The sequence below is a fragment of the Catharus ustulatus genome, chromosome 24, assembly GCF_009819885.2.
Source record: "Catharus ustulatus isolate bCatUst1 chromosome 24, bCatUst1.pri.v2, whole genome shotgun sequence".
NCBI lineage: Eukaryota > Metazoa > Chordata > Aves > Passeriformes > Turdidae > Catharus > Catharus ustulatus.
This window is the reverse complement of record NC_046244.1, coordinates 2,989,212-3,012,906: the sequence shown is the minus strand read 5'-3', so window position 1 is coordinate 3,012,906 and position 23,695 is coordinate 2,989,212. Positions and strand designations below refer to the sequence as shown.

The 23,695-nt window shown below is 42.2% G+C and overlaps 2 protein-coding genes across 5 annotated transcripts in view; both read right to left on the bottom strand.

Moving 5' to 3' along the window:
- The window catches only part of VPS13D (vacuolar protein sorting 13 homolog D), a 98,959-nt gene extending 91,018 nt beyond the window's left edge, over positions 1 to 7,941 (bottom strand). For all 4 annotated transcript variants that reach the window (XM_033079338.1, XM_033079340.1, XM_033079339.1 and 1 more), the window contains exons 1-10: positions 7,899 to 7,941; positions 5,360 to 5,528; positions 4,392 to 4,469; positions 3,973 to 4,163; positions 3,584 to 3,664; positions 3,145 to 3,261; positions 2,823 to 2,927; positions 2,340 to 2,510; positions 1,644 to 1,744; positions 1,016 to 1,184 (exon numbers count right to left, since the gene is read on the bottom strand). In XM_033079338.1, the coding sequence (XP_032935229.1) occupies positions 1,016 to 1,184; positions 1,644 to 1,744; positions 2,340 to 2,510; positions 2,823 to 2,927; positions 3,145 to 3,261; positions 3,584 to 3,664; positions 3,973 to 4,163; positions 4,392 to 4,469; positions 5,360 to 5,456 (1,110 nt within the window). In that variant the 5' untranslated portion in view covers positions 5,457 to 5,528; positions 7,899 to 7,941. The remainder of the gene's footprint in view (positions 1 to 1,015; positions 1,185 to 1,643; positions 1,745 to 2,339; positions 2,511 to 2,822; positions 2,928 to 3,144; positions 3,262 to 3,583; positions 3,665 to 3,972; positions 4,164 to 4,391; positions 4,470 to 5,359; positions 5,529 to 7,898) is intronic.
- Positions 7,942 to 8,875: 934 nt separating this feature from the next.
- On the bottom strand, positions 8,876 to 23,237 carry TNFRSF1B (TNF receptor superfamily member 1B). The gene is made up of 10 exons (XM_033079312.1): positions 23,100 to 23,237; positions 17,714 to 17,816; positions 15,646 to 15,774; positions 14,409 to 14,558; positions 13,582 to 13,675; positions 13,317 to 13,504; positions 12,475 to 12,549; positions 11,900 to 11,937; positions 11,095 to 11,365; positions 8,876 to 10,555 (listed from the first exon to the last, which is right to left on the bottom strand). The coding sequence occupies exons 1-10, from the start codon at positions 23,235 to 23,237 to the stop codon at positions 10,257 to 10,259; spliced, it is 1,485 nt and encodes a 494-aa protein (XP_032935203.1). The 3' UTR covers positions 8,876 to 10,256.
- Positions 23,238 to 23,695: the final 458 nt, after the last annotated feature.

Genomic DNA, 23,695 nt, shown 5'->3' with positions numbered 1-23,695 from the left:
ATTCCTTGCTTAGCCAGGAGCTGAAAAAGCTTCTGTCTTGAGTAAAGAAGGTGGCAGAAATGAAGTGGGTAAATTAGGACAATGTAGTATTTATAGACAGTTACTCAGACATGTCATCTTTGTATTGATTAACAAGTTTGAGAGAATTGATGATTCACACAAGCATAAAAAAATCTATCATGAAACAACAAAGCAAAAGACATTTTTCTAGTCCACTGCCATTACCCTTGTTACATTTCACAGCTCTGCTCAACACATTGCAAGCTCTATGAGACCTGGCTTTGTCAGGTACTATAAAATTTTCTGTACGTGACCTACTCCTACAGTTCATATCCAAATAACAAAAATAAAGATTACATACAACTCAAAAGTAGCAATAGAATTGCACCTTTAATTAATACAGGTACATGGTGCATGATGCCCTGAACTGATTTGAAGAAAAAGTCCCTATGTACCTAAAGATAAAAAGCAGCTAATCATAGTTCATAGGTCATTCTTTTCTGAAGTAGATCACAGTAGATTATTACAGGCACTAAATTCTTCATCCTCAAATAAATTTGGAAAAACAAAACACAACCAACACAACCCCCCCCAAAACCCATTGTCAAGTAGCCACAATTTTTCCAATTATCCACCTAAGCATATGGGCAGACACATTTCTGGTATTTAAATACCTTTTGGATCTACAGACAACATGAGTTAAAAAGCATGTTACCAACTGTCACAGGCATTTGGGAGAAGTTAATGCTATTTTTGATGAACACTGGCTACAGCTCTAAAACCAGACAGATTTTTGCAGTGCAAAACAAAAACACATGAACCCTGCAGCTCACACACCTCCCACAAGCTCAGGTCTCATCATTAAAATCTCAGCAGACAGTCAGTTCAGTGAAGACGGCATGCAGTAAAACTAAAGACATTTCTTAACTTGTCCATGTTTCAAACATGAAAAGATGACACAAACCAAACATAAGATGATTAGCCATCACTGTAGAAGAAACTCAAGTCTGAATACCTGGTCTGCAGCAGACAGTGGCTCCCCCTTGAGCTTGCTGTAGTACAGGTCTGTGTAGAACACGGCATCGCGGGCCCGGCGCAGCGCAAACGCCCAGGTGGAACGCTGTCTCTGCTCCCTGATCTCTGACAGGTTTGCATTCAGGGCAAAGATCCACCATCCCCGGCAGCTGAAAACAATTTTCCATTACTGCATTACCAGTATTTCATTAAAAAAACCTAAGGCAAGTGCATGTCCGACCGGTGAAAGGTCCAGGAGACTGAGTGAAAAGTAGTGGGCCAGTGGCCAGGAAAAGCAGCAGCCCTGGAGCCAGCACAGATGGGTTGGTCCTACAGACTGTGGAGGACAGTGTTCCCCAAGGTCCCACCACCCCACTGGGATTCAGTCCAGCTGCCACATGTCAGGCACAGAAAACAAAATTTAGAGTTACAGAGACTGGACTGAAAGCCTCAGGTAAGGATAATTTTACATTTGAATTACATCTGAATATTTAAAACTGATTTCTGAGGTAGGGGAACAAAACATGAAAACTGAATCTCTAACATATGATTATTACGTAGGTTTCTGTATTTTTCTCATTCTATTTTTCTAAGATAGCTGACAAAACCACATCTGGAGATGTACTTACTTCTCTGTTACTGTAACTTTTGGTCTCCACTTCCTGAATTTCAGCTGTCGTTCCTTTCTAGCCAATTCCTTTAAGAATCCCATGATCTGCTGATACTGCACCTTTTAATGGAACAACACACAGATCAGTGAGGTGATACTGAAGTGTTTTCCAGGAAAAGAGGAGAGGAAAAAACCCAGCAAAAACCCAACCACAGGTTTGATTTACTGGCATCAATGGCCTGCACATAGTGCAGAATGAAGATTAATGTTAATCATAATTCACAATTCTTTTCCCAAGTGTGACATATCTTCTCCAAGCCACTAGCAGTTCATGCATGACATTCCATTTATGGTTTCATTTACAAATACAAAGGATGAAATCTTCCATATCAGGTTATCAACATAACATCAGCTGCTATTGTGCATTGTACAGACCAAGCCCCCCATCCCACACATGCACCCTTCCTATTACTACAATAAACAAGCAACAATTTAATTCTTTTTGCAGTAATCACTTTCAGTAATAATAAGCAAGTAATTCTGAATGCTTAACTTTAAAACAATTTATTCAATATATCTCTTTGAGCTATCTCTCATACAAAATCTTTCAGAGTATTAATTTTATGCTACAATAACAGCATTTTAGCTGTCACAAACACTGCCACAGTTTTGTGATATCTGTTCAGTTACTGGCAGGTCAATGGTTGGTATTTACCTGGGAAAGCTTCAGGGGTATGGTCTCAAGCTGAATGTCACATTCCAGCCGTGGAGTGTGCCGGGATCTTAAAGGCTCCTTAGAACAATTCCTCTTGAGAAGAGCAGAGGTGCAGACAGGCTCCATGATGTAATTGTGATCACGACTTTCCATACTCCTATCCATTGCTTCCTGGGGGTTACAAGCAAATTACTCTCTAAGAAGTGAGTGCATAATTAGGATGCTCTGCTTCCATATACTAGAATGTATTTCAGTAGCAGGCCAGCCCATTGGAAAAAACTTCTTGAACATGTTCTCTCTTCAAAAGTAAAACAAGCTATTTCACAATACAGCCTTTGTAGGCTGCACATGTACCCTACCAGTAAAGCATGAAACCATAGACTTCTGTTGCTCTTGAAAGACCAGATCAAATAAATTCTACATCAGTATAGAAAGGAGACTAACAACAACCTCTCTTTCATATGCAAAACCTCTCTCATGTACCTGGAGTTGACCAGGAGGCAGGTCACCCAATAAAGTGCAACTGGTATCCCAATAAACACTGAAATCAGCAACATCCATCCGCTTTTTCCGCATCAGTTTCTCCACCTGGAGCAGAAGAAGTGGAGTAAAGTTAAGATCACACACCACATGCTATGTAGTTTTTAGTTCTACACACCCAAGAAAAAACATGAAATGCCCAGAGTCAATTTAATACAACAACCAGAAGGTTTCTAAAATGCTGTATTTTTTGTGAATATTTACTAGCACCCATAAAAAGCAGCATCCCATCTGAGCTGCTCTTGTACACACAAGCTGCACTTACCGGTTCAAACACTGCATTCTGCATTGAGACATTTTTGATGCAGATGCCAAATGCAAATGGCTGTGAAGGATTTGTGACACCATCTTCAAACCTCAAATGCACATCCTGGATTTTTAACTGGACAGAAAAAAAAACATTACTAGAGAAATACTATCTACATCATTATAGCAGTATATAGCAAACTTTTCATTAATGCTGGAACAATTTAATATTCAATATTTAATTTCTGAAATTTACCAACTAATTTCTAGTAGATATTTTAACTAACAGAAACTATTCCTCATTTCTGGTTTTGTACTCCCTGGTTCTACCTTCTCCTCAGACACCAGCAGTCCCCACCCTTCTCCCCAAAAATGACACAACTGTACTTTTTTTTGCTATCATACAATTATTTTCCATTTTAAAGGCAAATGTGTAACTGCCAAAAGCAAAGACTTACTTCGATGTTTTCTACAATTCTTGTGACTACAGATGCAGTAACTGAGTACCAGTAAGACTCCCCTTTCTGTTGTTGTTCTTTCTGAAAGAGGAAATGTTGATAAGCATTACTAACCATGGTAAGAGCTGGTGAGATGATATATTTTGTTACACTGAAATCACTGTCAACAGGGAGAAAGAAAAACTAAACAAGTTCACTTAAGATATTTAGGTATTTCTGACATATGTGGGACATACAACATAATGGTGAGGAGTGGTGGGACAGAAATTTAATTTGTCAGCATGTACAAATTAAATTCTTGTGCATTTGTTCTGTCTCATGTTAGGAGACTTAAATACAATCCATGCATCATAGAGATTTCTTCACCATGAAACACAAGCATGACTCACCTTCCATTTTTCTTCAAGTGCCAGCAGAAGGGCTTTCTTGTGTTCTCTTTCTTGCAACTTTTCCCTTTCCTCATCAAACTCTTCTCTTTTTTCTGGCGCACCAATTAAGTGCAGTTTTGAGACAGATATCACCCATGGATCCACATGTGGACGATAAAAAGGGATCTGTAGTGTTATTTTGCCAATGAAACCTGAATAAACAAAACAGACACACACTGTCAGATTCCTGTGAAAACATACTTATCACCCCTGAAAATCCTCACAGAAAATGTGGTGTAAGAAACAAACAAGCTAAACCAGAAATAACCTAAGAATCAGGCTACATGATTTGTCTGAGCCTCTGACTCACAGGTCCTCTAAAACATGCAATAATTATATTTAGAAAATATCTGTCCTGCACACACAAGCAAAATACAAACCTGCCTTTACTTCAAATGGTAATTCCAGCTCCTTTAAAGCATCTTTTTTCAGTGGCAAGTTTTCCAATTCAACAGCACCTATACAAAGCACAAGAAAAAGACAAGTCTGAACAGAACTATCCTAAAGAAAACCAACCTGAACACTGTAAACCTAAAATGACAGGCATTGCTTTTTTTAAAAAAAATAAATGGAATTTAATGAGAACAGCCTAACTACCACTTCAGGTTGTGTTACAATCACAATGGTTACTTAATACACTTGTTAATTTTCCAATGTCACGTGCTCAGACTATTTCATGAGGTCATCCAGAAGCAATCTTCTGTGAGGTTTTAGCTCTGAGGTTTTAGCTCTGAACTTCATTGCAGCCACAGACAAAACCTCTCCTTATTATCTTTTCGAAAGATTTAGTATTGTGAAAAGCACACACAGAAAAGCCTTGGAGTATTACAAAACCTTGTCACCAGAAGCAGCAAATAACAGCAGCAAAGGGTGAACAGAAAGCATTGATTTGAGGACCTGTACAAAGTACAAAACTCGTGGATGGAGCATGACACAAACCAGATTACAGGGGAGTAACTACGTGTACTAAAAGGTAAGAGAGGGTACAGGACACTTCCTGCCATGGTCCCTCAACAGGAAAGTCACTGAACAGCATCATAAATGCATGATACATAAATCATAAAGTGTATGACATAAATTCAATATGCTAAGATAGCCAAGCAAACTTTTGAAAATTTTATGTAAATTGGTCTAAGAGCATTGATAAAGAGCAACAAAGAACATAAGATCATTTACTGTTCATTGTAAAGTTCTAGCACTAAACTCTGTATTAAAAGGGTTTATATAGACATTAAATGCAATATTGAGTGATTATTTCTATTCCACCTTGCAGTTATTACAAAAAAATAACATTTTCCTAAATCACAATAAGAAAACAGTAGAGAAAATATCACAAAGCTTCCCTCACCCTTTAGAAGTGCCACTGAAAGCTGGTCTGTGTTCAGGTTATTGACATATTTGCCCAAGTAGGTGTTGAGGACCCAGGCTACCAATCCTTCCAACATGACTGTCCTAGAAGAGGAAAACTAATGCTTTTCTGTCATTTTCTGGATTTCTCTTCCATAATTAGTCTGAGTCTGAAAGAAAAAACAAGAAAATTATTGTCTGAAATATATACTCTCTGCAGAGCTGACATCACTGTCACTTCAATTCTTACTATCTGAAGAGAAATAAAAGTACTAAGGTTGATTTGTACTTAAAAAAAGCTTTATCCTATGGCTTTTAAGTGTCAAATCAGCTTCAAAGAGATGGTGACCACACACCACTCCCATTTGCACACAAAGTTCATCATTCCATCCTTTTTGTAACCAAAACATTACATTCTGTTGCAATAATCAACAAGGTGAATCTACAGTCCTCCTCCAGAAAAGGAAAACCAAAATTCCAAGTGGATCTGAAGTTTGCACTGGCCTCCTGGACCTGTGCTGCCGATATTTTCACCCTGCTGGGTTTGGCAGCCTGGTCTGAAGCAAGAGCCTGAAGCCTGCTGTGTTTTTGTAGAATTCTTACATGACATCTGTGAAGCAACTCGCCCTACTCAAACCCCTTTTTGGGAGAGAGGGTGTGTGGGAAGTAATCAGATACAAGCCCCCAAAAATAGCTCATCAACAGTTACTGCAATAGGTTTTCAAAGTGGCAGCAGAGATTATTGCATTGAAGAGGGAAAAAGCTGCAATAGAGAAGCACCACTGGTCACACTCCTGGACATTTCCTTCACTCTTCTCCAGCCACTTCTGTCTCAACTTCTGTGGTAATCAGGGCATTAAAACCCCAAAGCCCCTGTTCAACTTTTTAACCACTGAATTGCAAAACTACTCATAGCTCCTGCAAGGGCAGGGTGAAGCCTGGTACAGTAAGGAAAAAAGCATGCAGGCCATTTCTTGAGGTTAGAATGGAATAAATATATTAATTTTGTGTCTAAAAAAGCTCCCCCAGTCTCATACACCTGCCTAAACCATTGAATTCTACAAAGTAGAAAAGCAAGATCCATCCTGTATTTACAGCTGACAATAGAAGAAAATGACAGCTTTAAGAGCCACATGTTAAATTTCACATTAAGATGTAGAGTTTTCTCATTATGAGGTTTGCTTGATTTTAGGCAGCCCCATTTAAACTTTTATATCTTTTTTTAAAAGGCAGTGAAAATATTTAACTAATAGTTAAATTAAATAACCACAATTAAGCAAGCAATGAAAGGCTTTTTCTGAAGGCTGAAAATGAAACTGTGCTGTCCTGAAGAATGAAACAGAAAACAGCAGAGGCAAGTTTGATTCAACTCAGTCACATGAGTTCTCAGAAAACGTGTTTTATCAGTTTTGCCTTTGAAAAAATTTCTCAACAATTGTCAAAATCAATACTATTATTCCACATAATAAAGACTAAGCATTCGTGCTCTTGGGCCACCAGCTTATATCACAGGTTTTTATTCTAATAAAAGTGACAAGAAACTCAAGATCAAACCAAAGCATATACAGTCATCTTTGTTACAAAGTCACCAAATAAATAAATAAATAAATAAATAAAGGAATCTACAGGTGTTTGGAACCAAAGCAAAGGAAAGACCTTGAAAAAAACATTTAAGCACAGCAGAGATCAACATCCCAGTGACCAAAACCCTCTGGTGCATGAACCAAGCCTGAAGTGACCCCAAGAACTGTAAAACATGACATTCTTAACCTAAACTCGTGGGATATAATTAACATTTCAAATATTTTAAGGCTTTTATATTTTTAACTCTCTAGTGCACTGCTGTGCCCTGGGAAGCAAAACAAGGCGTTTATTCGCTATGACAGTGTTTTAATTTCCTTAACACGCACAGCACAGGAACTGTCAGGGTGAGGAGCCCCAAGCAGGCCCTGTGTCACAGCGATAAAAAGATGCGATTCCGCACGGGGGGAGGCACAGCAGGGCCTGGGGCGGCGGGGCCGGGCAGCGCTCCGAGCACCGGGGGCTCTCCCAGCGCCCCGAAACCTCGGGAAGGAGCCTGGGGCAGCGCCGGGGACACGGACACGGGCAGCACAGAGCTGTGGGCTCGCACCGCGTGCCGGGGAGAAGCGAAAGGTCACCTTGCCCGGCGGAGCGGGACGGACCCCGGGGAGCCCCGGGCAGTGCGAGGCGGCGAACGGCCCGCGGCGGGCGGGAGGCCCGGAGGGACCCCCAGGCCCCACGGCGGGGCTCAGACCCCCTCGGCAGGGCAGCGCCGCGCTCCGAGCCCCGCGGGGGGCGCAGGCACCGGGACCCACCGCGGCCGCCCCTCGCCCACCCACCCCGGGGCGGGGCGCCGCGAGGGGCGTGCGGCAGGGAGGGGCCCCTCAGGCCGGACCCGCGGAGCGGGAAGGGCGGCTGACGCAGGAGGGAAAGGCAGCGGGGCCGGGGGTGCCCCGAGCCCGCCCACCCCGAGCGTTGTTGGGGCCACCTCGGGAGCGCCCCGGGACCCCCGGACTCACCTGCGCTGCGAGCGGGGGGCGGCGGGCGCGCGCCGGGCGGTCGCGGGGGCGCGCCCGAGTGCGGGAGCGCCGAGTGATCGATGGGACGGCGGCACCGCCCCCTGCGGGCGGGGCCCGGTAACGCCCCTGGGGCGGGCCCGAACCGCGGCCCCGCGCCGCCCTCACGGAAATGGGCACGGACCGGGCGGGTTTGGGGTTGGAGTGCACGGGGTCCTCATGGAAATGGGCACGGACACGGCTGGTTTGGGTCGGAACGTGTGGGGTCCTCATGGAAATGGGCACGGACCCGGCGGGCTTGGAGTTTGAACGCTGCAGGCCCTCACGGAAATGGGCACAGACCGGGTGGGTTTGGAGTCGGAATGCGCGGGGCCCTCATGAAAATGGGCTCAGACCCAGCGGGTTTGGGTCGGAACGCTTCAGGCCCTCACGGAAAAGGGCTTAGACTCGGCGGGTTTGGGTCGGAACGCTGCAGGCCCTCATGGAAATGGGCACAAACCGGACGGGTTTGGGTCGGAACGCTGCAGGCCCCGCGGGTTTGGAATTTGAGCACTGCAGGCCCTCACGGAAAAGGACACAAACCCGGCGGGTTTGGAGTTTGAACGCCCTCACAGAAATGGGTACAGACCGGGCGGGTTTGGGGTCGGAACGCGCGAGGCCCTCACGGAAAAGGGCTCAGACCCCGCGGGTTTGGAGTTTGAGCACTGCAGGCCCTCACAGAAATGGGTACAGACCCCGCGGGTTTGTTGTTTGAACGCTGCAGGCCCCGCGGGTTCCGGGCCGGCCCGGCTGAAGGGAAGGAAGCAGCGGCAGAGCTCCCGCTCGGTGCTTGGCACTGCAGGGGCAGGAACAGCCTCACAGAGAGGAACCTGTGCAGTGACAGCCACACCGGAAATCCCGAATTTGTCTAATAAAGAGCTAAGGAAACTTGAGAATACATGTATTTATAAAAAGGTATGGGGTTTTTTTTTTGGGGGGGGGGGGGGTTTGGTTTTTGTTTTTTTACTTTTTATAAACAAACGCAAGCTCATTTTTCCTACTTCAGCATAAAACTTGGATTTTCCCTCTGTGATTTCCCTCAGCAAATTAACTACTGTAACAGGATCCTCCATTGTAATGTTTTAAACTTCAAAAATCAAAAAATCTGATGGGACCTGATGGAGAAAAAAACTGGCTGACAGAAATATTACAGTGCAAGAGGTTCAAAGAGCTGTGAAAAATGAGATTCTTGCCTAAATCCTTCAGTTCTGTAGTAGTTTCAGTGTGCCCATTTTCGAACTCTTTCCTAAAAATTACCTTCAAGTGTAACTTTACTACAGACCTGTTTGTCAGCTCTCAGTTCCAGAAATAATAACAGCTCACATAATATCATACCTTTTGTGGAAGTTTAAAATTTGTGTTGTCAGAATCTGAATACTCTTTTGTACCAACAGAATAAATGTTATTCCAAAAGATCCTTTTGCATTTCAGGGTGCAGAAATAACCACTGTGTCTATCTTGAGATAGATTAGGACAGTTCAGTGGGAAGTACAGTGATCACATAGTCCAGCAGTGGTTTTTATGGCATAAGACAAGGGTTATGGGTCACTGTATGACTTCACTCCCATGGGATTCAGACTCTGGATTGCAGATTCCAGTTGAACACAGCCACCACAATTGACAGGTAAGTCACAGATGTAAAATATAATTATAGGAAGTGGGTTCCTAAATACTGGCTTCCAAACCATTTCATTCAAAGAGAATCTCCACTAATTTTCTGTAAGAGGTGGTTGGAGCTCATCAAGCAGTGAAGGAGAGCAGGATTTTCAGGTTCTGAGGTTTGAGTAAATTCCATTTGTTACAGATGATGCTCTGCCTGAGGGCAGTGAGCTATCTGGTAAAGATAATCACAGGGATCTGCTCTAATACTCACTGAACACAGGGAAAATATTTTGGATTTATGCTTTACCTCAAAAATGAAGTCAGGATCAATTGGGGAAACGTTACATCAGCCAGGACACAAAGGTGACAACAAAAGGAACTTACTTCCTACTCCAAGATAACAACAGTTCAATCCAGGTTTTACTTCTAAAACAAAGTTCAAAAAACATTTCCTTTTCAAGTCTCATAAAGGTCCTTTTAGGGTATCACAGAAGAAAGGAAGGAGTTGCCATTCAATTTTAAAAAGTTTGCTTTTTCTTTTTTTTTTTCTTTTAAACTGCAAAGCAACAGAAGACTAAAAACCTTAAAAGCATCAGTGTCTATATTAATGTGAAATTTCAAATGTGTAAGAAAGCTACATTTACCATAATCTTGTTTTATAAGATAAGACATTGTTCAGTGAATTTCATCAGTCAATCAGGATATGATCTGTAATTTCCTTTAACTGGTTTTCATCCCAGCATCTTCAATACCCAGAGGAACCTTCTTTTCTTCTGGAAGTAAGTCTTGAAGTAAATTATCCTCATTTTCCACTGCAATGCGAATTTCAGTTTCTTTTTTCAAGGTATTTTCTTCTTTTGAAAGGAGGGTTTCTTCCTCTGTTGGGGAATAACAGGGAGTGTGTCCATAATCCCTGCCAGGTGAACCAGTGTGCTCAGGGCACTGGGAGCTGCAGTCTGGGTTACAAAATTTAACTATGCACATCACATTCATCTGTGTTCCTCCGTTACCAGAATGTTCTGTCAAACAAACACAAAACAGAAGAATGAAACAGGAGCAGGGCAGTTGGATTCTTTATCCAGCTCTTTGACTTACTGTTAAAATATTTTAACTAAGTATTTTTTTGCTTTACTTCATTTAGTCAAGCTGGTTGAGTTGGTTCTGTAACATTTTGGTACCATAAAATTGACATATCATCCCAGACATGAAAAGGCTACAAAAATTAATGCAGAGACCTGGATTGCAAACAACTCCTTGCTCATCTGTTGTCATTTCAAATGCTTTTGACAATGTTCTTTAGTTACTGCTCCCTTTGGCTTCTACTCCCAGGTAAGTGCCAACCACCTGATCCCCTAGCCCCTAAATACCTGTTTTTCCACTGAGAAAACTCTCCTTACTGTCTCAGGATGGCAACTTAAAACAATTACTATTTCTTTTCAAAAGTCACTAAATTTCCTCTCAGCTAAACAGGACTCGGATGTTTTATCCACCATTTAAACTTCTAAAAAGACTCATAGTTGATAATCAAATTTCAAGAGTCATTCAGAATCATTACTACCTGAACTCAGAGAGCTGTGTCTGTCTCCAGCCTGAAGTTTAGAACCTTCTGGAGGTGAATGTTGCTGCTGAAATCCTCCTGAGTTTTTCTTCTCATGATTGTTTTTATTTAATGCACTGATGCTTGCAGATTCAGTTGGATTATTCAGGATGCTACTGCTGGACCCAGAAGCTTCCAAGAGATGCTGTTGCTCCTGTTCAGAACTCCTGGAGTTCTGCAATTCTGTGTCTCTCACTTTTTTGTCACACTGTTTTTCTGGAGGCAGAAAAGGCTGGAAAATTTGCAGAGAAATACAAAATGTTAATCTTTAAAAAAACCAAACAACCCACTAACAAAGAACTGATCAGTATTTTGGGTATTTTGGCAGCTAAAGAAACCACTGATGATTGGAACTAGAGGATCTTTAAGGTCCCTTCCAGCCCAAGCCATTCTATAATTATTTTCATTTGCATAGTGATGAGTGCAAGTAAAATTCATACCAGCTCATTAGGAGTTCAACAAAATGAACCCTGAGGGCACCCACAGTACTACTCTGATTACTTAGGGACCAAAGGCTTTCACATTTGGTTTTCCAAACCCCACCTGGGTTTTACAGCTGGTTTTAGCCTCACATAAAGTGGGGGTGGGACATTATATAGGCTATATAAGGTACATTTTACACCTTGGCTTGGGGACCACACCACCCCATTCTCACTCCAGTTTTCTTTCTGCTGTGCAGTTTTCTTCTTCTTGTAATTAGGTGAGAGTTTATGATTTCTGTATAACTTTTAAAGAAATGGAAGAGATTGGAAGAGAGGACACTCACCAAATCTGCTTCTGTTGCTGGTGCAGAGTACCCAAGGGCTGTCAGTGAGCAAAGACAATTTATTAGCACCAAACCTGTCCCATTTGCAACAGCTGCACCCTAAACTAGGCTGAGTGATGCCCTGCTCCTGGAATAAACTACAAATGTACATTTATTACACACAGTTTGAACATTGACAGCTGTATTGTATTAATTTTGTGACAAATTTAGCCAGAAAACAAAGAGAGGCCTCTGCATTAATTCATAACTTTTCTTGTATAGTGTCAGTGAGAAAAGATATTGATGACAATAAACCACAGTCATTATAACACCTGAAATTGTCTAACATTTAAATGATGAAGTACTGAATAATTAACAAACTTCAGCAGAAGCACAACTGTTGCACAGTTGTCCAACTCCAAAGCTGTTGTGTGTTTGGACAATTACCTAAAATCTGAGGAACAAGACACATCTGAAGAAAGCTGGTATCTTCTAAGACACTGATTTCAGTCAGCCACCAGGCTCAGGTTAATGGGAAATAGGGTGACACTTCCCAGTTTTTACAGATTTGCTTGTTTCCACTTCACAAATCTTACCTTTCTTTTTTGAGACTAAGCAATACCCCAAAACAGCAATTATCAGGACCAATAACAATGGCCCTGCTACTGCTCCTGAAAATAAATAAAAAGAAGCAATTATTTAGCAGGTTGATCTAACAAAGGATTGAATTAGAAAATGGTAGTTTTGTAGTTTCTGTCCATGGCTACAGAAGCTAAATTTACAATAATATACTGTAATAATAATTCTATGTCTGACATTCACATTTGCTGCCTCTGTTGTCAGATACCAAGGTCTCATTTCAGTCACCACCACTTCATAAAATTGAATTCTCTTCTCCTGAAAAGTGAGGACAGACTTTTGGCCTTGGTCACAAAAGGTGTTTCTCTGGGCAAGCATTTGTCACATACAAGGAAATGCTGCTGAACATCTCTGCCTTCTGGCTGGGCTGTGAACAGGACAGAACTGGGAATGCCCACCTGGGCATGCTGCCCACACCTGGCAATGCTGCCAGGACCTTCAGTCTCAGGAAAGGCTGACAGAAGACTCCAAAGACCTCCAAACCAGGTCAGGTTTGCCTCAGTCCAGAATCAATAACCTTTCCTACCAGCTAGAGCAGCAACTCTCAGAAAATGCCTTGTATAATCTAGTTTGGGGTTTTTTTAGAAACATTTCCAGATTTACAAGGACCATAGAATGCACTGGGGTGGTGCAGATGCACAGGTAAAAATGCAGCTCACTACACAGTGTCACATTGAATTAACTGAGCTCTTCTGAGGTTCTGTTTGGGCACAGGTGACTGGTCTTGGAAAGAACTGAGAACTAAATATAAACTTGGTTCCTGGGCAGACAAAAGTGACTTTAAATGAGTTAAACTCACCAGTGATGTGGGACAGGTCAGGTACAGAGTTTAATACAGCAGGTCGAGTTATTATTTCAGGTTTGTGGGAATCTGAGCTTTGGGTCAGGAGTAGGGTCAGAATGGTGTGAGACAGATCTGTGGCTGTTCCTGAGTCACTGCAAACAGTGTCATTCCTGCTGTTGCCAGGAACAGCCACTGATTTACAACTGCAAGAGACAAGAAGAGAGGTCAGAAAGACAGAAAGCCCTGCACAGCTCAGGCTGCTGTTAGAACACTGGCTCACACGGTGTGGGGTATGCAGCTGGTGTTGTAGGATTCCTCAGGGGAGAACGTGCCAGGAGGACAAGGTTTGCATTCTGTGTCTGTGCTGGCTGTCCCTGTAAACAAAGAGAAAAACTCCACTTACTTATCTGGTGAGAAACAAGAATGAATAATCAGGGTCTGCCAGCAGTATTCTGCTATATCCTGGCAGTGATGCAGTGCAAAAATACAGCCCATAACTGTCACAGAAAACATTCCCTTGAAGCACCCAACCCAAAGAGAAGATTAACCAGCTCTAAGTTTGGTTCCAGTAAAGGTTCAAATGTGGTGCTGCAGAAAAAACTGAGCTTTTCACTTGAATGACTACCATACTATTGAGTTCTGCATCTTCTCAAATGATTCCTTTTTTTTAAATGTTCTGTGTTTCTAATATTTGAAAATTATTTATCATTTTGAGACAGATGTATTATCAGGGTGGTGGATTCCATCAACTGAAAACCAGATCAATTCTTCAGGACAGCACAGAGTCACCATTATTTACTGTACCCAAAATTCCACCATGTTTCAAGGATTTAAGAAGTGATTAAGTGGTCTTGGTTCTCAGACACTCATACAGAATAAATCACACAGCAGAGCAAAACAAAGATTAAGTTAGATTGGGAACTTTACAATGTATGACAGTAAGAAACTGAAACATGTCCCTTTGGATATACCTCTGGACAATACTGTTACTCTGGTTACTGCCTACTTGCTAAGAATGTAAAAATAAACCCTGAAAAGAATGCACAACTGTAGGGAATTCAGCCAGAGTTAAGTGTTCAGTAAGCAGAGGGTTCAAAGTTGAATTACCTCTCCTGGAAACCCGGTAACCTTTGCCACATTTTCTGTGTGCTCTACAGACCTCGCAGTACTCGTCTAGCTTGGAAACGCAGTACTTGTGGGGTGGGCAGCTACAGATCCTGTCCTGGGACCTCGTGCACGTTTGATTCTGTACAAGCCCTGGATTTAAAACAGAAATAAAGCAAGATGTCATTGGCAACATTTAAAATCATAGCCTGCAGTGTTTCAAGTGAACATGAGGTGATGTTCACATACAAGTTTTGGGCTTGTATAGCACTATAAATCAAATGTATTATATGCCCAATGTCTACATTTTCAGAAGAGTTTTCTCTCTATAGGCAAGGAGAAATTTGCACCTGTAGAGTGCATACTTAAAAGTCTGTACCTGCAGCAGTGTTGTATTTTGTCACAACCCCAAACATGGCCATTTGTGTCCACCACTGCCATACCTGGAGGCCACACTGAGATTTTCAGTCTGTGCAGGCCATGTCACTGCATTTAAAGTGTTTGAAGATTTTACTACAGACATTTCCATATTGTAATTAACCAACTTTGTAAGATTATCTATTTGGATGAGACCAAAGGTCCTTTCAACTTAGACTGTATCCTTAAAATTTACTTCTCAGTGACTCAAGTATATAATGTTCTACACCAATTTCCATTAGAAATGATGGAGAACAGCATGACTGGGTTCATTAATGCTCATTAATGTCTGTTAGCCCAAAGTACAGGAGTTACAATGGTTCACCTTATGTACTGTTAAGCTGCTTCAGTGAACAGAACCAGTGTTCTCTCACTGACTGCTGCTTTGCAAAATAAATAAAATTAAAAGAAGAATATCACAAGCCATGTTTGCTGTTGTCACTTCAGCAGACAAAATGAGAAGTGACAGGATGCTGGAAATGTCATTCTCCATTTACCTGTGTCCAAGTCAGGTCTTAAGGTCTCTTGATGAGACATTATAAGCAGGAACTTATTCTACTGATGGCATTTGGAATATTTTAGTGATGTAATGCTTTAGTTTTTAATAATATAAGATTGGTGTTCCATTTTTAGGACTTAAAAAGAAAAAGGGCCAGGGCTCCCTGCACGACTTTTCCTTGATTCTTACCCCTAAATCTTATGCATTCCAAAAGCACAAGAACTATACAAGTGATTGACAAAATCTCCTGGTTTTCTTAGCAGAAAAGACAAGGTTAAACCAAGCCCAGTCTTTGAGGAAGCCTCTTTGCTAACCCAAGCCTACCTTTCCTGCAGGGTGGTGAGCAGGCAAAGCACTGTGGAGAATGATTCCAGATCGCTGTGTACGTCTTAGGTCTGCAGGGGCTGCACTTGGTGTCCACAGTGTGACTGCAGCTCCCTGTCCTGTACTGACCTATGAAAAGAAAAATAACCCAAACCAAAACAGAGAAAGCATCTCACTGGAAAAGATCACTAGGAATTAAGGCTCATTCTGAGCTGCAGAACCCCTTCCCTTCACTGGCATTATCGGGTTGGTGTCACATACCAAGCAAGTGTTGATACAGAGGATTGCATGTCTCTACAGGGAATGTCTGATTTTTGTCCACCCATGTTTGACCCCTTTTCCTACATTCAGTTTAGTGAATTCCAGCCATATTCAAAACAAGGCAGCCTCAATTCTGAACAAAACCTCTCAGCACATACTTAGTTCAGCTCCCACAATACAAAACCAAGTATTTCACCTTGGCAGAACTGTTCTGTGGTGAACACGTGGAGGTGTTTCACACCCAAAGTCAGGCTCAGGCCAGAATGATGTGCCTGGGTGGGACCCCTACTGCTGTTACAGGCAGTGAAAGAAGAGGGCAACATCAAGTAACATCACAAACAGACCTGAATTAAAACTTCACCACTTGTCACTATGAAAGTGAAACGAGCCCACTGTCTCTGTCACATCTCCAGCCAGCCCTAACAGCCAAGCAGGGAGTTTCTGAAACTACTGGCATTCCAGACAAAGCCAAATGCTACCAAAGGTAGCTTCTCCAAAGCTTTCCACCAACAGAGTTCAGTACAGTGGTGAAGCATGTAAATATTAGTTCCAACATACTTGTTTTGGAGAAAGGAAACACCTCAGTTGCCATTTCCCTTTCATGTGAAAGGAGAAAGAAGATAAAAGTCATTGTCTCATATCCTTTAAAAATATATCCAGGAAAACATACTCAGAAAGCAGGAATAACACTGAAAAAAAAATTTAGAGCTGCTTGGAAAATCTGTTTTTTAAAAGAAGAGGCCCTGGAGGTGAGCCAAATGAATATTTCCAAATACTTTGTTTTTCCTTGTACTTAATTGAAGCTTTTCATTCTGCATCCTACATCCTGCTAATGATTTAGGCTGATTTAGTACTGAACACTACATAACAGAAAAGTTTTACCTGTGAATTATCATCTTTCATCTGTCATGAACAAAGGAAGTCTGACAGATCTATCTACACAATTTCAGTTAATTCAAGAAACTGCAACTGTTTCAGTAAATACTGATTTCCTGTTTAAACTTCCGTATTTGACAGACACTCAGCATTTATGGAGACAAATTTTCTTTGCTCAGCATGCAATGAGGAAAAAAAAAAAAGGCAGGCTTTTTGCTGCAAAAATTCTATTACCAAAATCTCCAAAGAGCATTACTATCCCCCCCCAGAAAAACAAGCCTAAAACTCACAGACAATGACTTTGGCTAACTACAGGTCACTTATAATCCCCCCTGGAGTGTAAGACATGAGAGCTCAGAGCAGACAGTGTCTGCAGTCCTGTCCCCAGTGTGACAGAGTTCTGCAGTGTCTGATTTACAGTGAAAGACAACAGAACTCTCTTAATGAGCAATGAGAGATTGACCTGTCCAATGGAAAGCCCTTTAGATAAGTGATATTACCATAGTACAAAACCTAAGCTTTACTTCATGCTCTGTTTTACAATATATATTTTTATTACTGGGCTTGGGTCTGTGTTGCCTAATTTTTATAGTTCCCTTAGTGAGCTGTTGCTTCCCCTCCAACGTTGACTAAAATTACTTTAATTACACTAATGAAAACCTCATGCAGAGCTGTGCTCACACAAGCTCAGAACCTCCCTCCTGGTAAGCCCCAGCCAGGTTAACCTTATAGGAGAATTCCAGTTCTGATGGACAATGTGTCTTTTGCAGGTGTTTTGCAGTTACAGTGTTTTGTTGTCTTTGAGGAAGAATGCATTACAACAGCAAAAATCTGATGCACTGTAGATGAATAAGTAATCAAAATATACTATGATCATCTGAAAATTGAGGGAATTTGGCTGTGTAAAGTATTAGTTTGAATTATAACCTACCTGGAGGGCACTGGCTGCAACATTTATTAAGTTCCTCATCATAGAATTCAGTCCTGGGATTGTTGCATTGTGCAAAGTGTGGTGTATAAGGCAATGAATATTCCTAGGAGAAATCAAGGGGAAGTCATGAGTCACAAGTCCATTCTGATCCTGATTAGAGACCAAAAGATACAAATACCTAAAGACCAGTGCAATTACAAGCACCTTCCTTTCCAAGGCACCCCAGTGAAACAAAACACAGCAGATGCCAGGAGGCTGCAGGGCAATGAACAGCAAATGAGCTGCATGTGACTGTTCTGAGGTTCCTTTGTTTCCCAAAGATCCACCACCGGGAACAAAGTGATTTCTCCAGGTTTTAGGTTCAAAAGAGTGCAGTGGAGCTATGGGATTAGCATCCCACCCAAACCAAAGGGCTGAGGGCCTTATCCTCAGCTGCCATGGCTCAAACAACATCTGACAAAACACCAGAGAAACCTGAATTCCTACCTGTGGGTTTGTGGGAGAAACATTTACTGCAAAGTGGCTCAAAAACGTCAGTCAATCTTTCCAAAGAAAGAGGGAAAAGGCTTTTATCTTTCCAGACACTATGTGATTCCTTCCTGAGCAAGAAGGGTCTAGATGTTTTGAAAATGATGTCTCCAAAAACTGCACTGCTGTTTCTGAGAAGCAGCACCTTTGCAGAAGGTGCAGACAAATATGCAGGTTAAAAGCATTAGAGACAACCATTAAATACAGGATGCCTAATTTCAGCTCACAGCTGATCAGCACAGCTCAATGACTTCAATGAACAAGTGTCAAATTATTTGATGATTTTCTATTTTCAACGGGGAAAATACTCACTTTAAGAAGGCTCCTGTTAGATAGGACAAGCGTAGGAGTTTCCTGCTAGACCAAAAAGGCACTGTTTAAAAAGGATGTGACACTGCTCAGCTCTCTGCAGTCTGAAGAGATTGCTCCATGCATAATCTACACACATTTAGAGGAATCATTACTAAAATGAGAATTCAAAACAGGAACAAGCTCTTGAGAGGCTGGTAAAGAAAACATCCTTCTGCCTTACTGAAAAACATGTTGAATATCTATTGTGTCTTCACACTGCTGACAAAGGAGATTAATATTTCCCACTCTCAGCAATTGCTTAAAGGGAATTCAGCATTATGCAGCTCATGAAATAGTGTAGCTCTTATTTAGCTGAGACCAGAAACAGGATTTTGTCAACCTACTCTATGGCTGAAAAAACCCTTTTCTGAGAACATGAAGGCACAGAAAAGTCATCTTGAGTTTAGATATCATAGGATGGACGATGGTAAATCATCCTGTTTGCAAACTTGAGCTGAACTAAAATCTGATGAAGGAGAAAAGGGCTCTGCTCTCATCAAAAGTATTTTTCATTTCAGTGACTTTTTTATTAGAAGAGGAAAGATCAAGTCTTGTCATCCCTTTTTGTAGTCACTATCATCAACTTCATTAAAACAAGCAGTCAAGAGCCTTTTCAAAACAAAACTTCACTGCAAGAGCAGACATGAGGGAAATAAAGGAAAAATACAATAAACCACATCACAAATTACCCTGCTGGTGAGGCTTCCTGGCAAAAAAAGAGTTCTTATCTCATACTTACATACTTCTTATCTCATACTGTTCACTGTCTGTTGTAAATCCTGCCCTGTGAGCTCCAGACACACAAAAACCTGTCGGTTGCTGGGTTCACACCTGTTTCTCTGAAGTTGTGCTTGGAAGGATCTCTCCACTGTCTGATGCAATCTCCCTGAAATGTCATCTGATGAGCTGTGGCTCTCAGTGACTTACAATTGGCAATTTCTTCCCAAATGTCCTCCAAGAACATTATGGGAAACTAAAAGGGAGTTGTGACTGGCTTAGATACAATTTACACACACATCAGCTTGGTTTGCCCTGGAAGGATTCAATTCTTTCAGTAGCTACTCTCTGCATGAACTAGTTTAATCAAAGCTGTCAAATCTGTCAGAGAAAGTGTAGGCTTTTTACTAGCTTTCAAACTCTTTGGGATTTCTGTCTGCATCCAGATCCATTGGCCACTCTTGGCTGAAAGACTGAGGAGTAGAGGCCAGATTCTATTTCACAACCTTTGCATTTTTTTGTATCACTCACAAGTCCTTATTTTATCCTGGTTTTACTGTGATTCAGTGTTCTACAGGCAGATTGTGTGAAGGGAAACTAACCTGATGCTGCACATTTTGTATTATAGCCTCAGAGCTTCTTAGTTCAGGCAGCAAGGTCTAATGGCAGCTGATTTAAAAGAAATTTATATGGATAAAATTGAGACTTTGGTAGGCTTCATTTAATTTGACAAGGTTAAGGTACAAGAAGAAATAAAATGCCTCATCTGTCTATCAGTAGAGGCACAAACATTCTTAAACATGAAATTAGTCTAGCTCTATGCACATCAAATTAAGCAATACATTTTGGCACAGAAATGAGTAAACTATGCTTGCCTTTGGCTTCATAAGTCACTAAGGAGATTTTTGCAATGCCTCTGCATTAAGCAATCACTAAGAAGTTACAAAGTCAGTAACTCCTGACTCTCTGGAGATCCTGCACTGTTTGGATCATTGTCCTGTACAGAGATCACTATACAGGTGACCTAACTGGTCCCTGGAGAGGAGTGGGCAAACAGCAATCTCCACACCAACTGAAAGGACTTTATGTGTAATTAAATTCAAATATCTTAAATAATAATAGTGAAACATTTTAGTATAATGGATGAATCTATATAAACCCATTCATATAACATTCATTTTCATTCAAGGCCATTTAAACAAAGATATTTAAGCATGTATTTTAATCCTAACTAACAGGTCTACATTTCTATTTGTCTCCTTTTCATACATTAGCCTTCAAACTTCAGCTGTCACTCAGAGCAGACCGAAGAGGAACTGCATCTGTGCAATGTGAAACCACAATGAAGTCACTGAGGTCTCTGATGTAAAATCTGTCTCAATGGAAAGCACTTGAGGTACAGAGAGTCTTTTTGCTGAGCTACCAGATCTGCTGGAAGCAGGAAAAAACAGAATTCTGTCTAAAATATTTAATTTCTCATTTAAAATAAAATTCTGTTGAAGTTTAGTTACCAGGTAACAGCATCTCCCAAATCAGCTGGACATGTATCAGGCTGTACCAACTTCATTCAAACTACAAAGTTTCTTTCAAAGCTGCTGTCCTGCACATCTCTCTCAAAGATTATGGTCCATTATGTGAATTATTCTCCCATCCTATATTGCACTTTACTTCTGTAGAGCAGGAGTCCTTGCATGGCCACACCCCAACAGATTTACAGTTTGACATCCCCCCTCCCTGAGAAAACTGTGTCTCTTTGCTTACTGCCAGGAATTCTCCTTAATTGCCACTCACCAGAAAAACATGAAACATCTTCCCAGAATGAGAAAGCACAGAACATGGAAGCTGTTCCATATATAAAAATATAGAAGTCCAAGTTTGTAGGAAGACAAGGTATATTTTATTATATACGTATTTGGGAAAACATACACATTTCACCACCTCTTCTGTTTGTAAACTTCAGACTATTTCTGATAACCCTGGTCACTCAATTGTACAAAATTGCAAAAACAATATTCATTTCTTGTGTCTAACACAGGGACTGAGGCTGGGAACTTGCAGAGACTTCCAGATGAATGAGAGAAAACCCAAGAAGTGACACTTAAGAACTACTGCTTTGCCAGTTTGTGTCCCTCAAAAATAAAGTAAGTTCACTTTAACAAATCACTGGCAAAAATTGATATAACAGGCATGGTTTTTTTCCAGCTCTCTGGCAGATGTGGTATTTCTGAAACTACTGTGTTTGTTCTTCTAACTTTATATATAGGCTTCTTCTTATTTTGTCACAGTGCAAAAAGTGATGCTGAAAGTTTCTGTCATTATTTCCATCATTATGTTTCAGTCATGTTTAGAGTGAGAGGAGAGCTAATTCCTTTTGAACCAAAGCCCCTGGTTCAGCACAAATCATGACAAATTCTGGTGATAACTTCTGCTACAATTCTGAGACCCCCTTCTCTATCTGCTTTATCCTATCCACTGCAAAGTGTCCAGTAAATCAGGCTCAAAACACTCTCACTTTAAAACCAGAGCTGAATTAAAAATTAGTGACAGTTAAAATAATTATTTTAATATATTATCAGCTCACAGTAGCACCCAGTACTCCTTAAAAGACCATTGTGTAATTCCAGATTCAATACACATTCTGACCTGATTTCACTGAACCTCTGTCTGATCCAGCCTGAATTCCTATGTTTAAATAAACGTGAAAATAACATAAATATCCCTGGACATCTCAGCATCATTTCCATATTTATCTTCACAATCCTGCACATTTTAAAATCAGAGAAGTGCTATCAATACACCAGTACAGAAAACACAGAGTGGAAGGCAAACAGATCCCATGGAGCAATTTTGGCTGACAGTGTCACAAACCCTCATTGCAAGCAGTGATACAGCTGGATAGGGAATAGAGAGTCACTGCTGCAATAAGGGGAGCAGTAACAGCTGCAGCACATCAGATCTTCACTGTAAATTAAAGCCTTTTCTATGTAAATAGAGAAGAGTTCTAGGGAACCAACGGAGCACAACAAGCTCTTCTGTGTAAACAGTGCAATACAGATAGGGTTACACTCTGCACTTGCCAGGACACTCACCACGATTTTTACACAAATATTCAAACAAGCCTGCAAAATCAGCCATTTCCGATCAAAATCCAGGAAACACGATTAGTCATTCCTTTGGAAAGCCAAGAACTAACAACAACAACAGAAGCAAAGGCTGAGCTTTGAACATTTAAGCGTGGGACTGGAAGGTTGCTGTAGAGATCACGGTGAATCCAGCACAAGCCCAGGGGCACAGAGGTGATAAGGGACGGACAGGTGACAAGGGGCAGGAGACAAGGGAAAAGTGACGAGGGACAGACAGGTGACAAGGGGCTGACAGGTGACAAGTGGACCGCACTCACAGAGTGTGCACACCTCCAGAGCGGCATCACCCAGCGGTGCCTGCCCGCGTTTTCCCCGCTGCGCTCCCGCTCTGCAGCGCTCCCAGCGCCCCTGGAGCAGCATCCCTGGAGCAGCATCCCTGTCCCTGCCCCTGCCCTTGCCCTAGTCCCTGTATCAGTCCTTGTCTCTGTCCGGCCCCTGTTCCTGCCCTGCCTCATCCCCAGCCCTATCCCGTCCCTGCCTCTGTCCCTGTCCTAGTCCCTGTCCCAGTCCTTGTCTCTGTCCGGCCCCTGTCCCTGTTCCTGTCCCTGCCCCAGGCCCTGTCCCGTCCCTGCCTTTGCCCCTCCCTCTGCCCCTGTCCCTGTCCCCATCCCTGTCCCAGCTTTTGCTCCTGCCCCTGCCCCGCTCACCCGCCCGGCCGCGGCGTCGGTCAGCGCTGGCATCAGAACAGGGATCAGAGCCGGGACCACAGCCGGGATCAGAGCCGGGATCCCAGCCGGGATGAGAACAGACATCCCAGCCAGGACCAGCGCCCAGCGCGCTCCCATCGCCGCCGAGTGCGGCCGGGGCGGGGCGGGCGCGGCTCCGGGACAGCGGCACCGCCCCGGGCCGGCCCCATCGCCGAACGCGGAGCTGCTCGGGGGCTGTGTGTGTGTGGGGAGGGGCCCTTCAGCCCCGTTCGTACTACACCGAGTTGGGGCATGGAAGTGCAGCTCCTTCACCCCAGAGCACGAAGTTACTCCAATATTCATTAATACTCACCATGCCAGTCACTCTGTGTCACACCCAGCCCCGATGGTACTGACAGACTTTATCAATTCAGCCCTGCTCCTGGAGAAAAACTCTAATCCACTAAGAGCTCCGTGAGCTTCAAATGGCTTTCTTGCAAAAATATTTCTTCTGAAACTCATATAGGTACTGACATTATCAACAATTAAACGTTTACATATCAAACAGAGAAGTGTGGCCATGGCTTAAAATCCATGTAATTTTTAATTCAGAGATT